At 50.5% G+C, this 16,857-nt stretch overlaps 1 protein-coding gene across 2 annotated transcripts; it reads right to left on the minus strand.

Moving 5' to 3' along the window:
* Positions 1-249: 249 nt before the first annotated feature.
* Positions 250-16,671, minus strand: GPR137C (G protein-coupled receptor 137C). Of its 2 annotated transcripts, XM_054828460.1 has the most exons (7): positions 16,122-16,671; positions 8,628-8,671; positions 7,645-7,873; positions 4,756-4,905; positions 4,061-4,183; positions 3,798-3,913; positions 250-3,054 (listed from the first exon to the last, which is right to left on the minus strand). In XM_054828460.1, exons 1-7 carry the CDS (start codon positions 16,491-16,493, stop codon positions 2,883-2,885), a joined length of 1,206 nt encoding a protein of 401 aa, XP_054684435.1. In that variant the 5' UTR covers positions 16,494-16,671; the 3' UTR covers positions 250-2,882. The 2 variants fall into 2 exon arrangements, with proteins under 2 accessions (XP_054684435.1, XP_054684436.1); XM_054828461.1 differs by lacking the exon at positions 4,061-4,183 and having other exon boundaries at positions 16,122-16,670.
* Between the last annotated feature and the right edge of the window lie 186 nt (positions 16,672-16,857).

Consider the following 16,857-nt stretch of genomic DNA (forward strand, 5'->3'; position numbering starts at 1 on the left):
TTACCAAGTGGGATTTTCAGCTCCCCCACAGCTCAGTGCCACAGAGGAGGCTGGAGGGACAGCAGGTCCCAAGAAGGGGCCAAAGCACAGCCCACACCCAGCTGTGCTTCCCACCCTATACCAGGCCAGCCTCAGCTCTGGGAGCCTGACAAAAACCAGCCATACCACGTTACCAGACACAGCCAGCAACCCCCTGGCCAGGGGGACAGCAGGACCACAGCTGGAGCAAAACACAGCCATGCCTCCAGCGACCTAGCACAGAAACTTTTTTTTTATTTCAACATAGTAGTGCTTGGTTACAGTTTAGTGAAGAACAAATAGGTACATTCATTGGCCACAGCTTCCTGTTGCAGCCAGCTGCTGCCTGACTGCAAAGCCAAATTACTGTTAAACCATACCAAAAAAAGAAAGTTTAATGAAAGGCAACTATGCATTAAAAAAGTCATTGTACTTCTCAGCTATAAATTACTTCAGTAAAACACGGGACCAGCCCCAGCAGGAGCGGTCAAGAGTTTCGAAATTAACAGCCATCCATACAAATGAATAAAACCAAAACACTTTGCCAGTCACTCACTAGTACATTAGCAACAAGACTCACTGCCCCGACCTGCCATCCTAATGCCAGGAAGATCATATTGTTGTTGTGTGCTTCAGTGCAATATGAACAATGAGCCTGTAGCCCTTTAATTTTTTATTTTTTAATTAATTTTTTTTTTTGCACTACACTCCTTTCCCTCCAAAGAAAAACTTAAAGTGCTCCTAGTGCTTTGGAATTTAAGCAAGAACAAGGGCCACTAGCATCACTTACTGTCTTTGGTGACTTATGGGAGAAGAAAGAAGGGCAATGCACCGAGTCCAGGTCCTTCATTAGCTTTGCCATAAGTCAAGCAGCAATTGAGATGGAGCAACCCATTTCTGCAGCCAAGGCAAGGAGACAGGTCCCTTACGCCACGTAAGGTGGAGCAGCCAGAGGAGAGCCACGACAGTCAGGGTGAAGCTCTCTGGTTCAAGTACTAGAGCAAGAGGGATGTGCTGAAAGTTGTCATCTCAGAGCCTTCTCTAAAAAGAAGCAGAGGTTGCTCCTTTCTTTTGGGCCAGCAAGAGTGAAGCAAGTTGGCAGGGAGAGGCCCACAAGCCAGCACAGACCACAGAGGGACAGGGTGTTCTCAGTGTGACAAGTGACATCTAGCTCAGTACAAGTGAGGTGGGTGATGGGGTGACCAGGCCATACTAGTGAGCAGACAGCAAGTGAGGAGAGGCCAGGGCTGCCCCAGTGCATGGGATTCCCTCACACAGCTGCAGACACTGAGGCTGCTCGGGGTCCCTCCCACACCAGCATCCCACAGCCAGGCAGCACCATACCACTCCATGCACAGGTGAGTCCTTCACCCCAGCTAGGTCCTTCAGTGTCAGACTTGGGTTTACAGAGCAGGAGCAGCTCTAGGTAGGTTAAAAGCAGTTCCAGTTCAGGCTGTCACTAGAGGCCAGAGCAGCTGCCCTCCCTGGACCAGTGCCTCCATCCAAGTCCATGTCCAAAGCTGCTTCACTTATCCCCGCATCAGGCTCAGGGACAAGCAGGGATAACATCAAGCCTCATCTCCACAAGCTTGCTGGAGGCATAGGCCAGGTCAGCCTTGGCAGAGAAACCTCCTCCCACACTGACCCAGCACATTCAAACCCTATGTACACCACTAAGCACTGATGACACAGTATGTGACAGTGCAAGGACTCCAGGCACATGGTCCTGCCCTGCAGCAGGGAGCAAGAAGCCCTGGGACCAGATCTGGGCAGTGTCTGCTACTTCCCTCCACAACAGCAGGTGTTGCTTCTGCAAGCAGACAGACACCTCCTGTGCCTCAGTGCAGACCCCACTGGTTCACATTCACTTCAGATTAAAAAACTGGTTTCCTGCTAAATGCAATTAATACTGAGGGGGAACAGGGAGCCCCACGACAGGTGAAGAGGCAGAGCAGCCCTGGTTTTACATGTGCTTTGGGCCACATGTTCCTGCACACACACTCTTGCAGAGCCAGCTCCAGCCCCATGTTTCCCAGAAGAAAGCAGCCTACAAAGCCTTGCCCCCCAGACTTGACAGCAGCTGCCATCCAAGCCAGCCCTCTTCCTTTGCCATAAGCTAGTGGGTTGGTTACAACGTGGTGATCTTAATGCCAGTAGGAGCACTCGATCTCACCCTCACAGGCCTCCACTAGGATATGCTTTGAGCTCAGCTTTGAACCCACAGTCCTGCCTAGGACAGTTCAGCAACCAGGTGAAACAAGGACCAGCAGTCAGAGCAAGGCCACACTCAGCCCAGAGGCCTCAGCCCTGCCAGGTGTGAATATGGCACAGTATGCTTTAACATTTGCCACAGGAGGCCCTGCCTGCAACGCACTCAGGTGACAAAGCTTCACACTCCCAAGTGAGTCAGGATGCAGAGTACTTCACAGAACACGTCTTTGCAGGAAGACAGTGCCTCTCCCAGCTATGGATGTGCAATTAAAAGATAACTAGAACAGTCTCAGACCAAGCACAGTCTGAGCAAGATTCATTCCTTCCAAGTGTGCAGATAAAAGTGCAAATATGCATTTGATGTTTCTTTTCTAGTGAGGAAGCTCTGGTGCATTTAGCTGCCAACATCTTGAAGACCAGACCAAGAAAAAGCTTCCAGAGAGTTCAGCTTCACTTTTGCTACATGGTACCTTAAAGTCACAGTTCTCTTGCTTACTGCCTGCAGCCATAGGCTCAGTCCTGCTTACAGCTGCAGCAGGTAGTGGAATGTTTGTCGATGAATTAGATGCTTCAGGGAATAAGGAAAGAGAAAACCAGGTTACGATCCTATACATGAATGCCACTTCTGGGAAGAAAGGGACCTCACAGTCTCTTCAGTTCTGTGGTGCAGGGTATGAGCTATGGTGATTATTCATCTCCGAGCCGCCCACAGCAAAGAGCAAGGGGGCACTGTCTGTAGTGGTTCCGCCGAGATGGGGGCCCACCATGTAGCTGTCATTCCCGGCCAGGGACCCATAGCAGCCAGAGCACTGAGGGGTGGCCAAGCTGGGAGGAGAAACAAAAAACAGACATGGACTCTTAGAAATAATTTGGCTGCAGCTAGTCTCCACTGCTAGGAAAGACTTCTGCTCCCAGCACTGCTCAGGGTGTCCAAGCCTGCAGAAGCAGGCTATGACATGCAGGCACAGCCATCTCCAAGGAACCTGGCTTTGACAAAACAGGTACAAGAGCACCAGGCCCTACAACACTGGTGAAGAGCCAGAACCTCTGAACCTCTCATTAACCCCTGGGCAGGCACTGGGCTTTCAGGTTTCCCTGTCCATTTTGCTGGGGATACCTGACCATTCTCCCCCACACCAGGCATTCCTGCAGCACTCTGTCCCAGTTGGCTCCCAGGGCCCATGTCCCACCACCTCTCACTTTCCAATGGAGAAGCTCCTCTGGGGGACACATAAAAGCCCTCTGCCCCCACAGCTGAGGGAGGATCCTAGTGAGATCAGCCGTCCTGTCTGTGGCCTCCTGTCTGTAGCCACTGCATATTTCTACCTGTGAGCACCCAGCGCAATCCACCTCAGAGCTGGTCACTCCTGTCTAATAAAAACAGCTCCTTGGGAGCTGCAGAAGGGAACAAACCAGCTCAGTCAGGAGGCTCCCTGCCCCATCCACCTTGCCCAAGCTGCCTCTTATACCAAATTTTTTTCTTAAGAGCAGAAACCAAGAGCTCTGTTGCTTCCACACAGGACAGCAGAATGGCAGCTGTGCTTTCCCATGCCCAATACAATGCTTACCCTCCTTCTCTGGCCCCAAGCCGTGACAAGTCATCATCACTGTCGTAGCGCCTTGGATTGTCAAAGAAGTAGGCTCTGGAGCTGTAACTGTGACTGTTGACCATCCCCGCTGGAGTCTGTGACAGAGAAAGGAGTTAGGCCAGAAGTGAGATATTTTGGACAGTCTTCCTAAAGGCCTGCCCCCCCACTCCCAGCCCCTCAGAGCTCCTCCTGGGGTACTCACTACAGGGCTACTCGAGCTACAGCAGCTTGCTCAGGCCTACCAAGTTCTGACTCCGTCTCTGAGCCCGGAAGAACAGCACCACAAAAGTTGTTGGCACCAGCTCCCAGAGGAAGAGGACTACTCCAAACACCACATACTCCTCACTGCTCACTTCCATGTGCACCTGTGGACACACATTAGAGGTATCTGTATAATCCTGGCCATCAGCAGGGCTACACAGCTCCCAAAGCTGGGCACAGCACACAGCTTAGAACTAGGAATGCAGAGAAACTCCTATGAAGGCAGGAGTCCCTAAACAAGTCTAGTGATCCTTACCTGACTGTTGCTACTGGTTTTAGTGAGATAGTTCTCTTCAGTGTGCTACCAGGGTACTTCTAGCTCCCTCCCCACACCAACAACTCTCCCTTGCAGACAGCCACGCCTTATTAAGCATTGCTTTTCTGCTCTAGTTGACTTGTTCCTCCTCTCCCCCAAAAGAAGAGTTGGCAGGCTACAACTGAAGAGCACAACAGGGAATCCCTGCTGAAGAAGTAGCCACCAGATGAGGAAGATTCAGGTTTGCTCTGAGGGAGACAGCAAGTAGGGCTTCTGAAAGCAGAAAGCCAGCTCGTCCAGGGATTCAGCTAAACAGACACCCCCACATAAATTCTCCTTTTCCCCTACACATGCCCTCACAGGACATTAGAGTGACTGCCTCTCACTTTACTAGCTCTGATGGAGGGCATAGACACTTACCTTGTCTGAAAGGTTGTCCCAGCCATAGTTAAAAGGACCAGGAACATTGTCTGGAGATATGGCCACAGCTACCAGGTTATAGCAAGCCCTTGAGGAATACAGAAGAGCGACTACAGATCCCACAAGAATAGCCTGGCAGACAGATGTTCCCTAGGACAGGAAAAAAACCTCAGCTTTAATACAGACCTTCCTACAGAGCTGCAATCCCCCCCTTAAATGCATGAGAAGCTGCACAGGCAAGAATGACCTAGAACATTTGCATGCTGTTGCTAAAATATTCAGAGCTGGTTAAGAGCTTCCTTGTGTGATGAGTTCACTGCAGTAGCAGAGCTACACAGCCAGCATCACCAGGAAAGACTCAAGGCACAGGACTGTCATTCTCAGGATGTTACCAGTTGCTTCAAACTGCTGGTCCAGAGATGCTATCCCACTCACCACCCTTCTGTGGCAGTCTCCAGAAGGCCAGCCAACAACCATTAAAAAAGAAATCATCTTGCTGTTTCTACACCCTGATCAGACTCTACAGCAGAGATGTCCACCCAGCTCATTCACTCTGCAGCACTCTGGCACCCCTAACATTGAACGCAATGTTTGTCTAGGAAAGAAGGCCAGATATTTGGGGTGGGCAACTGAGAACAGGCAGAAAGACCCAGCACCTGAACTCCAGCACTGCTGTGGGACAAACCAGGCTTTGCTGTGCACAGAGCAGTGTGCTAAAGAGTGGCTAGATGTTGCAGGACCTCTGCCTCCTGCTAGCTGTCCTGTGCTGGTAAAGAGCTGCTGCTTTCTCCACAATGTTTCAGATGCAATGCTGTCAGAGGGATAGCTGCATGAGGTACCTAAAGGTACCTTTCCTGGACAGCTAGCCAGGAGAGAAGCAGCTACTTTTAGATCTACAAGTGTCTCCATTTCTTTGCTAAATACACCCATGAAGACTTTTAATAGGTACTAATAACCACAGCAGAAGCCAGTAAGTGGGCAGACAAACACATCACAGCAGCTGACTTGCCTTTGCATTTAGAGAGACAGTCTGCTCAGGAAGCTCATCTCATTGACCTGCCCCACATCCAAGCTACAGGTACACGAGCTCTGTTTTCCTAGCTTTACAGCACTTGCTCAGGACAGCATCTTGGAAGACAAAGCATGAAGTGCTGCTAACAGACAAGCCCCTGTGACATCACTGAAACACAAGAACACAGCCTGCTCTAGCACCGTTAGCTGAGCCCTTGGTATTCACGACAGCAGAATAAGAAGCAGAAAGGCAAGTGAAGCAAGTCTCCAGCTGACAAGGACCATGGTGTAGGATCTGGCAGCAGCTCACTAGCACAGCCTCCTTCTCAAGTGTCAAATGGCTCAAGCCTTCCTACCTTCCTTGGATGCAGCAGCCTCACCCAGCCCCTCCAGCCTAGCTGTATTGCTTTGAGTCAGCAGGTTCACAGCTGGAGTTCAGGAGACAGGACAGCCTTTTCAGGCATTTGTGTAACACTTCTGCTCATCCCCACCCTATTTTTGCAGCTCCTCCACAACACAGTCAGAGGATGCCTCCAAGGCAGGGAAGGGAGACAGCATTTGAATGCAAGAGACCTTTACCAGACAGTCAGGCTGAGTATTCAACCCCAGAGCAGGCTTCTCTAGAGCATGTTGTACAAGAGCAGAGCCCCACAGGCAGCCTCGGGCATGTAACCAGAGGAACTTACTGCATTCATAAACTACTGCTGGGTGAACCTGATAAGTTAATAGTGTCCAGAGCCAGTCAGAGCTGGATACCTGGCCCATTCAAGCAGGATGTGAGCAGGTTCTCAGCTTAGTCACATCTCCTGTCTCAGTTCAGATCACCTGGCTGCAATCAGCAGCCTCCATGGGACAGCTCTCATCTGAGCCAGCCACAGCAGTGGCTTACACCCATATAGATTCACCTGATTGAGGGCACATTGGAAATAAAGTCTCTGCAGGAGGCCAGAGCCCCACCTTCTGCCCCCTAGAAAGAGGTGATTCAGAGCACACAAGGTGAGGAGCTGTATTGCTGGGAAAAGGCAGTAGCTCAAGAGTACCAGAGCCAGGCAGCTGGCTTCCCTGAGCCTGAGTATGCTCAGGTGCTCAAGTTTTTCTATAGGTGTTTCCAGGCTCATCAAAAGACTGCTGTCTGCCTTTCAACAGGCCAGGGACTCACCCTGGGATCACTGCCTTTGATAGGGGCAATATGGCTTCCCAGAGGAAGAGGAGGCAGCTCAAGTGCACACTTAATTGCAGCCTACTGCTATACTAAGATAAGACTGCTGGTGGCTTATCAGCTTTCTTACCTGCTTGAGAAGAGCTATGTTCAGACCCTCACCTGTCCTTCTGCCTTGGGGCAGAACATCAGCAACTTCTCCCCTTCTAAGATGCTCATCTCAGCCAGGAGAAGTGAGCACTGTCTGGCTCAAGCAAGCAGGCAGCTAAAACTAGATTGCTGGGGGGATCCCCTTTGCAGGAAATTGTTAGGCATCTGCCAGAGATAACAATATGCTGCAGACTTCGCTGTCCTTAGTGACAATATACTGCAGAAACTGCATCTGCTACTCTTAGAAAGCCCTCTCCCAGTCAAACCCTAAATGATACTGCTAAACCTGAAAAGCATAAGCAGCTCTTAAGTCTCCTGCTGTGCCAGCAAAGCTGCAGACAGTGTATTCCCCTAAAACATGCAGGGTGCTTCATTCCTACAGCAGGAGCATGCACTTTTTGGAGGAAGGACTCCAAGAGCTGCCACCTCCACACTGGAAGGAATATTTCAGCAAGAGTAGCTCAGGTGCCACCAGGCCAGCGTTGCTCTGAGTAAGCACACACAGATCCAGTTGAGAATCCAACTGATGATTGTGCAGCTCCAGCTTAGCTGACAAAGCATTTACCTACCTTAGACTCGAGGTAGACATTCGCTGAAGACATCTTTCCCAGTTTGCACATGCAGCAAGCCAGTGAGATGGCACAGAGGATGAAGAGGCTGTCGTTGACTAGGGCACGGGCAAGGACTGTCCACCTCAGCTGGTTCTCCGGGACCTCACCATGGATTAACATTGCACAAGTTAAGTTCACAACTAAGAAGAGGAGGCTGGTAAATATGGAGCCCAAATACAACAGGACCCTGGAGAGATGGTGGGGGAAAAAAATGGAGTTCAATTCAGACAATTCTGCACACCCTCCTGTCTCATGGGGCAAGAGAACCTCCCAGCATGCCCACTGCTCTGCTTGCTATGAAGATCAGACATTCCAGCAAGTTCAGTGGTTGTATTGACAGCCCAAGTCTGCAGAGTATTTGTTTGAGCTGCTCTCATAATGCATGAGCAGTGTAAGTAGTCATGAGTTACAAGACTCATCTTCTGACAGTCAGGTTCTTATCTTGCAGATTTTAAGTGTTGCTCTAGCTCTGCATTAACTTCAGTCAATAAGCTATGAGTCATCACAACCACTGCAACTTCTTTATTGAAAGCCACTGGAGCTTGCATTGTCCATTGTGGGTTTCCCTGGAAATGGGCTGGAAGCACATGGGCTGCACAAACATCGGTCTCACCTATTGCTCAAGCCTTACCCTGCAGATCTTTTCTGGGGGTGGGACAGCTCAGAATGACCTCAAGAGTTCAGCTAGTTTGCTAGCAGCACCAGTACTGGGATGCTGATGACATGCATGGAGGCATGCAGCATATGCTTTAGTTTCCTTAGTACTCTTGAAGTTCCCAGTCCTGCTCCGAGGCACACCACTGATCCCACTGTCAGAGCACAGCTAGGTAGGGCATGAGCTCTGTTCAGTCTTTGGGGTCTGACGTTCCCATTCCGAGCACTGCAGCATGAATTCAGACCTTAAGCCAGCTTTTAAAGTAGCATTAGAAAATATCACTTACTTGTACTTGTTGAATTCAGCTGCACATTTCACTTTGAATATGACCTAGGGAAAAGATTTGCACAGCATTATTTCACATGACCCACAGTTCTCCTTTAAACTTAGTAAAGATATATACAACCAGGAAGCCAGCATCCACTTGGACATCTTGAAGGACTCTAAATTATCTGTTAGCACCAGTCTCGCACTGGACCCACTTGCAAGAAAGACCAGTATTCTTTTTCCTGCAAGAGCCAAGCCCAAATGTAGGTGTCCAATAAGCACAGAATCATAGAATCATTTAGGTCAGAAAAGACCTTTAAGATCATCGAGTCCAACTGTTAACCCAACACTGCCAAGTCCACCACTAAACCATGTCCCTATAAACATATTTAACATCCCATATGTGACAAGGACTTTAATACATCATACCTAAGGACTTCAAGAAAAGCAAGGAGTTCAGTACTCAGTAGTCACTAAGAACATTCAAAAACACATCTACTTCGCCTAGTGTTCTGTGCTGCATATTTTAGGACCTCAATCATGCTTGGTTTCCCTGTTAGAAAAGGCCACTTCAGCTGCTGTACTTTAGCAAGACAAATAGCTGATCTAAAATAGCCCTCTGGTATTGGATTATGGACCTGCAGGCTGTAACACGCATTTGGAGCTCACAGCTCCTCCACCCTTAAGATGTTAGTATGCCAAATACACCTGAAGAGTAACTCTGAGATAGCAGGAAGTCCTCCGTGGATAGAAGGCCCAGCATGCCAAACTGCATGGCACACTCAACAGACGAGTGTCTTAGTCTGCAAATAACAGACTGTCATCTATTTCACTCTTCAAAGCAACACACACTCTGTCCAAGAGTGGATCTGGGTTCTGTGAATCTCCTTACCACACAAGGTATTAGGAGACTCAAGCTGAAAGTTGCACAGGAAGGACCAGTGCTTCAAAGCAAAGGTTTATAGGCCTCTCCTCAGACTGCAGGTTCTGCACCCCTACCTGCACCCCCAGCCATTTGGGGTGCGTAACAGCTCAGGTGTTACTTGTCCTGCTGCAAGGGGACAGCTAACTGTGCTCACACATGGTCAGGATAAACAGCAGAAAGCAGTATGCTGGCAGAGCTACACGGAGCTCACTTGTCACACACTGACTGCACGGCTGTGGCAGGAACTGGGTTTTGTCCTGTGAAAGAAGCAGATCCTGGTACAGATCCCACCAGGAAGGATCCCAGAGCTGAGGTCACAGCCTCAGACAAAGCTCGTGTCCTGACTACAGACTTTGAAGAACTTGGGAAGAGGTAGAAAGCCATCTACCCAGATCCAGCAGACATGTACTTGTGGTCAACACAAGACCACTGTGGGATCACCACACAGACATAGAGATTTAGTTTCACTGCTTCTGCAAGGAGCCCTCCCTGTCAGCTTCCAGGCTGTGGCTGCAGTGAAGGATCACTCATCTCTTACAAGGCACCCTTAGTCAGCTTTTTCCTGATGGGACAACTTTGCTCCCGCCTTCTAGTCAGCACTGAGGTAGCAATGGCACTCTGAAGCTTCAGAAGTCAGGCTCCTGTCAACAGGACTTCCAGAGACATTTCAGGATTTGAGGGTTGTCTGATCCATTATAATAGTTTTAAGCACTTGAAAGCCCTCCTACAGGGCATCAGGACAGCTTCAGCAACCCTGTTCCAAGAGCTAGTTTCACTGCCTGGCTCCTCTCCCCCCGTCTGAGGGAGGATGAACTCAAGAAGCACTTAGAAGCAGGGAATAACACATGGTACATCAGCAGAGGGAGGTATCCAGCCCCCATGGCTGAAGGGCACAGCACTACAAGCCATCTCTGTAGCCCTCTACCCTGTTGTCCTGGCCTATATCAGCCCAGAGAAATACAGAACTGTGGCATAATCCATGCTGAGCCTCAAAGCTCATCAGTTACAGGAAACCTGGGCTTTGGAAGGACCATGTGGTAACTTCAAAACAGAAAAACCCCTGAATCCTCCTCTGTCCTTAGTTTGCCTGTAGGCTACATTCAAGCACTTTGCAAGTGTCAAAACAGACATCAAGGACATCCAGCTGGGAAACCTCTTGGTTCAGCACCCATTTGCACAGCACAGAAATCCATCTGAGGTATGTGCACTTCTGCTCTGACTCCCAGAAGAGCAGTCTGTAACCACAGCCTCTGAACAGCAGTGCTAAGGGAGTCCCTGGCTTGTATTCCAGCCAATTCCCCCAGGTGAGAACAGCCCCTCAGCTGAGCAGGGAAATGCCACTGGCTAACAGAAAGAAGACGCTGGCTTCTGCAGCAGCCCTGTGCAATGCAGTCTCCCAAGATCTTCCCTACAGCCCTGGGGACTAAGGCACACAAAGCTGTCTCAGGGTTAAGAGTGCAATGGCAACCTGAGACTCACACTTGGACTGCTGCCACAAAAAGCAGAGGGAGACCATGGCACCTGCCTTACACTTTTATTAGCCCCCCAGCTATTTAGTCCTATAACTTCAGGAAAAGAACAGGCATTGCTCAGTTTACAGTGGTTTTAGTTATTAAGACATGATAACTCATCTGAAGGTTGCTTTTTTCCTCCCTACAGAGGCTGGGTCAGGAGGTGACACCAGTAGTGTTCATGATGCACCTTTGGGTTCTTATCCTTGAGACAATCTTGCAAGCCTTTCAGCACTGGACTATCTCTGTTGCTTTCAAAGCCCAAGGACAGCTGATGCAGAGGGCTCTGCTGTGAAAAAAATAGCACAGAGAGCTCAGGAGTAGTCCTATTCATAAAAATAGGGAATAGAGACTCCTGCCCTCAAACAGGTTCATTATGCCAAGTTGCTAGTAGCAGCCCTTACAAACTGAACAGTTCCTAGAGGAGAGGCCAGCCCCAGAAGTCATACAGTTACCTACTGACAGCAAGGAACAGAGGTCCCTGCTAGCCCAGAGCTGCAAGGCCTGAGAACATTTACTCCTAAGCAAGCCTTTTAGAACAGTTAGGCAATAGCCAGTTGTCTTTCTGGAGCCACAAGTCCTTTGAGCACTTCGCATCAGCCACAGACTTGGGAGGGAGGCAAGGCCAAGAAGAGCTGCAGCCTCAAAGTCCCCTGTGATGCTGGAGGCTTTTGGTTTTGTGAAATATATCCACTCATCACAAAAGCGATTACCTTGCCCATGTCACTGAGCCCAGAAAGTAAACTTGCTAAGGGTATGTTCTCAGAGCATTGTTTAAGAAACACACCCCTTCTAAGAAGGTGTACCGGAGGCATCACAGCTGCTAAGAGAAGGTGACAAGTGACAGACACCATATCCCTCAGATGGCTCTAAGGACCACGTTCAGCACTTGTACAAGCCAGAACCTTAGCCCTAATGTTGAGCCTCAGATAGCACTTGAGCTTGGTTTTGGTACAGCCATCCACAACAGATCTGAAAAATGCAGGAGAGCCAGAAACTTGTTATTGTCTGATGGAATCAAAATCTCTTTTGCTCCATAAAGAAATCATGGGTTTGGGCTCTCCAGATACAAGACAATCACATCCTGCCTTGACACGAACACAGCCCTCTCAGTTGCAAGAGCACCCACAGAGATTCCTTTTTCACCACAGTCATTCAGTAGCAAGCATCAGAGCAGAGCACAGACTATTTTGGGACAACACCCCATAACAAGTGTTCGAGCCCCCCACCCCCACCCCAGAGAAAGAGTTGGAACTATCTGTGAGGAGGATCTCTCACCATCCCCACTAATACTGAGATCATCCTATGCCACTGTGAACACAGGGTACAAATACATGTACCCTCATTTCCTAGAATAGCTGGTTGCTGGCATGGCCACCTGTTCATTCAGGAACCATGGAGCCCATTGGAATCATCAGCTATGGGATGGAGCAGTTTTGAGTTTAAGTGACCCCTTACCAGCTGTCCCTCTGAGGCAGAGGGCACAGGCTAGGTGTCTGCTAGACAAGCAAGGTGGAAGAATGCAAGAATGGATGGAGGCTTTTCAAGTTTCCCATCTGAGAAGGCAGGAAGATACAAGACAGCAAGGGCAAACAGCTCCCAGGTTGGATGCTCCTTCCATGCATGTCTGCTCCAGTGCAATTAGAGCAGCAAGGGATGAAAGAGGCTGATGTCATCTAGTCAGATGGAGCACTTAACGAAACCCAGACAGGTTAAGGGTTATGGCCACAGCAGTCTGGCAGAGCAGCCTGTCAGAGCCTCACCACTCCAGCAGAAGGCCTTACTCATTGTTGCACACAGTTGCTGACTCCCAAGTGAGACAAGGATGCCAAGTGCTCAAAAATGTCTTTGAAAGGGTAAAGATGGAGGTTGTGGCTACATTTCCATGTGCTATGCTCCTGACAATGACCTGGGGAAAAGCAGGAATTGGCAGACTCTTGGGAAAGGTAACATTACTCAAGCAGATGTGTAGCTGGCAGCAGAGGAGCTATTTGAAAAGCAAGGCAGAAGCACCCTGGATTGGATATCTGAGCCATTGTTCTGCCCATTTGAGGCAAGAGTGGGAGTGGATCTGAGGAATTCTGACCCGATGCACTGTGAACTCCAGCATTTCTAGAAGGGAACTTGTTCTGTTACAAGCTGAAGCAGAAAGGAAGACATGCTCCCAAGCATTACACCTTTTGATGTTTCAGGTGGAAATAAAGGCAGTGACAAAAAGAAACTGTCACCACCAAATAAGCATTCCACATGCATTTTGTCAGGCCTTCACATCCCCTCAGGAATCTCAGGGTCAGGAGGGAATAGGAAGAGGACAGCCTCTCCCCACAGAACAGAGGAACACTAGCAGTCTCACTAGTTTGAATTTCAGCCCCAGAACAGCCTGGAGTGCAAAATAATGCTAGCTCTCCACGGGTATTTGTTGTTTCCTGGAGCTCTTTCCCCACCCAGCACCATTTCATTCTCAGCTTGTACACAGCCTGAGGAACTCCTTAAATCAAGCAAGATTAGCTCAAATAACAGCACAAGTCACATTTTCTTCCACTGCTTAGACAGATGCCATTTCTCCAGCATCTCCACAAAGGAGGTACTGTGTACAAAGACAATTAGCCAGGCCTTCAGCACAGAAGCAGCCTATGCTTTTATCTGAGGACATACCAGACCAGGATGACACCCTCCGAGTAGCAGAAGCCCAATGCCCTTCTACAGGTTGCTGCCAACTGGCCTTTAAGAACTGGGAACGGATGGGCCCACCACGGCAGGTTCTGCTTGAAATCACACTCAAACATACCAGTCATCTCTAGATCGTGAGCCACTTCAGCTCAACTGCTTTGGTTCCACTGTAACTTCTCTCCTTCCTCCAGGCACTAATAATTCGTGTTTAAGTACACCCTAAGCCCCCTTAACACAGCTCCTCCTGTGCTTTAAGAGAAGCACTGAACACAGTCAAGGCAGGCACACCTCAAGTGGCTGCCAGCACATGGCACCCTTCTGTTTAGGGAAGGATGGGCTAGTTTTACCAGCCTGTTACCCAAGCAGAGGAGGCCCAATATCACTACTTGGCATCATTTCTTTTGTTAAAAGAGAAGCCAGAAAAGCACCAAAGGCTTTCAGTCCACCTAGCCGCACTCTTTCTCCAAACCTCAGGAGCTACAGCTCTTCACCACTTACCACCACTGCGAGATCACCCACAAACACCACCACGTGCTGGACACCCATTCTGCTTGCAACAGCCAAGCGTCAAACCCTCTCTGTAGCTAAGCATGCACACTCATTTTAATAAGTCATTTTATCCTTCCCCACTCTAGATTCTGACCTCTTATTTCCTCAGACAGGATTCCCCTTGGCTCTAGGTCTTCAAGGAGAAATGGAGTATATTCAGCCAGAGTCCACTGAAAAACAGATATTGTGGGAGGAAGGGAAGCCTGAACCTATGTGAATTTACTTTGCTGTTCATTAAAGGAACCTTTTAACAAGCCTGCAAAGAGGGAAATCTGCTGTCAAGTCCAGTGACTTAAAGAAAAACAGAAATCCAGCCACTTTGTGGTACCAGAACACAGGATCCCTTCCTCATCTTGCCTTTCAGGGAACACACAAACACCTACTGGCTGGAGCAATTGGTAGGTCAGGCTCCCTTTAACAGACAAGATGGATTATGCACACTATGCACCATTTGTTATTTTGCTGCCACTTGATCGGCAGCATATCTAACACCAACAGCTTTTGCAATGGACAGTTTACCCCAGCTTCCAGGTGTTTGTGTCGGAGGGGAAAGAACCAAAACAGCTGAACAACCCAAATGCTCCAAGTCTCACATTATCATGTGAACGTTGATGTCCTCGGGAAAATGAAATCATAACTCCCATTGGTGACACATCGGAGCGATGGAGCGATTTCGCTGTGTGTTAGCGATTCCTTTGTGAGGCTGGTGAACAGCTGAGAGCTGCAGAGCAAAGAATCTGAACAACAACAACAAAGCTGGAAGGAAAGTACTGCCTATTTATGAAACAAGTCACCAAACTGGAAGGCAGGCAAGCAAAGGGCTGCTCGCGAGAAACCGGAGCAGAAACAAAATATTCCAAGGAGGAAGGGGAGGGGAGAGCTAAGGCTTTATAAGATAAAGACAAGTGAAAGGATGAGAGAAAAGAGGATGGAAAAAAAAATATCACAAAACAAGCACTGGGAAACCCAGAAAAGGAGGAATATGTAGCTCAGCAACAATAACAAGCAGCTCTGCACTGTCCCAGTAGCGATCATTGTGCGAGGAAGGGGCCCACCTCACCAGCCCCAGGCTGTTGTCTGGGGAGGCAGAGAGATCTCAGGGTTTTTGTCTGACAACAAGCTGCAGAACAACAACCCCAGTTCACAGCAGAGCGGAGAGATGGAGAGAAGGAGGGAGTGCAGCAACAATAGCAGAAGAGGCTCTAGCTGGTGACGTAATGGTTGGCATCACTCCAGGCCAGAGCAGCCCCTGCTGCTGCCACTTTCTGGTCCCCTTTAGAGAAGGGGAATCAATTAAAAAAGATGCAAAACAGTCCTTCAAGAGACCCCCGTAGCACTGCCACCCCTCATAGGGCTGCAAAGGGGAAAGCCCCACCCGGGAGCAGGGCACATCTCTGCACCCCCAAACCCCAGATTCAGGGCATGTGCCTGTCCCCTCCCCGTGCCACTCCAGAGTCTGCATTCCAGGCACACCCTGCACCCCACCACCCTGACACTAGGATTCAGGGCACACTTTTTACTCACCACCCCCCCATCCTTCCCCACCCCCAAGCCTGGATTCAGGACATAATCTCCATGCCTGCCCCCCAGCCTGGATTCAGGGCACACCCCTGCATCTCCCCAACCTGCCACAAAGCCTAACTGAGGGCAGACCTCTCAGCACCCTCTCCCACCCAGTCTGGTGAGGGTACACCTCCACACACACCCCCCTGCATCCCACCCCAAAGCCCGGCTTCAGGGCACACCTCTGTGCACCTCCAAGTTTGGGGGGGTGGCTGAAGGGGAGCCTTTAGCCCCAGCGTCCTGCAGGGTGTGGGTTTGGTGTGTCCCTCCCCCCTCCAGAAAAAAAAAAACTTACCTCAGCGAAATAGAGGTTGAGGAGGCAGAGGCTGGAGAAGAGCAGGCAGCCGGGCAGGCAGTAGAGGAGCCAGTGGGCGAAGGGCTGCTGGAGGCGGAGGGCCTGCAGGGAGTTCTGCAGGTAGAAGGAGAAGAGGGTGGTCCTGAGGGCTGCCCAGAGCAGGCAGAGGAAGAGGCAAAGCGTGTGGTAGCTCAACCGCCGCTCCCGGTAGTAGAGCAGCAGCCAGAGCTGCAGGTAGGCGAAGAGGAATACGGCGGCGTAGAGCGCCGTGTGGAGCACGGTCAGCCCCAGCTCCACCGCGTAGGGCACGGCGGGCCCCTCAGTCAGGGCCGCCCCCTCAGCGAGGGCCGCCGCCGCCGCCGTCGCGCTCATGGGGCAGCGGGAGGCAACGGCCCGCCAACGGTCGCCGCGCGCGCCCGCCCCGCCCCTCAGCCCCGGCTGGACACCCCCATGCAACAAAGGGGAGCCCCCCCCCGCCCCTTCCCCTTTCTTTCGCTCGCCCGCCCGCCCTCCTGGCTGCGCCGCGCTCCCGCCCGCCGCCAAACAACTCTCTGCCGGGGACAATCAGCTGAGCCCGATTATTTGAGGCGCTCGCTCCTGACAGCGCGCGCTCCCCATTGGCTCCTCGCCGGCCCGCCCCCACCACGCCCATCCGCCGAGCGGAGTGGTCGCCGTCGCCTGTCACTCAACGGCCTCCCCCGCTGGGCGCCTCTTGCTTCTTGGGTTGCCGCCGCCG

The sequence above is a fragment of the Grus americana genome, chromosome 5 (genome assembly GCF_028858705.1).
Source record: "Grus americana isolate bGruAme1 chromosome 5, bGruAme1.mat, whole genome shotgun sequence".
Lineage (NCBI taxonomy): Eukaryota > Metazoa > Chordata > Aves > Gruiformes > Gruidae > Grus > Grus americana.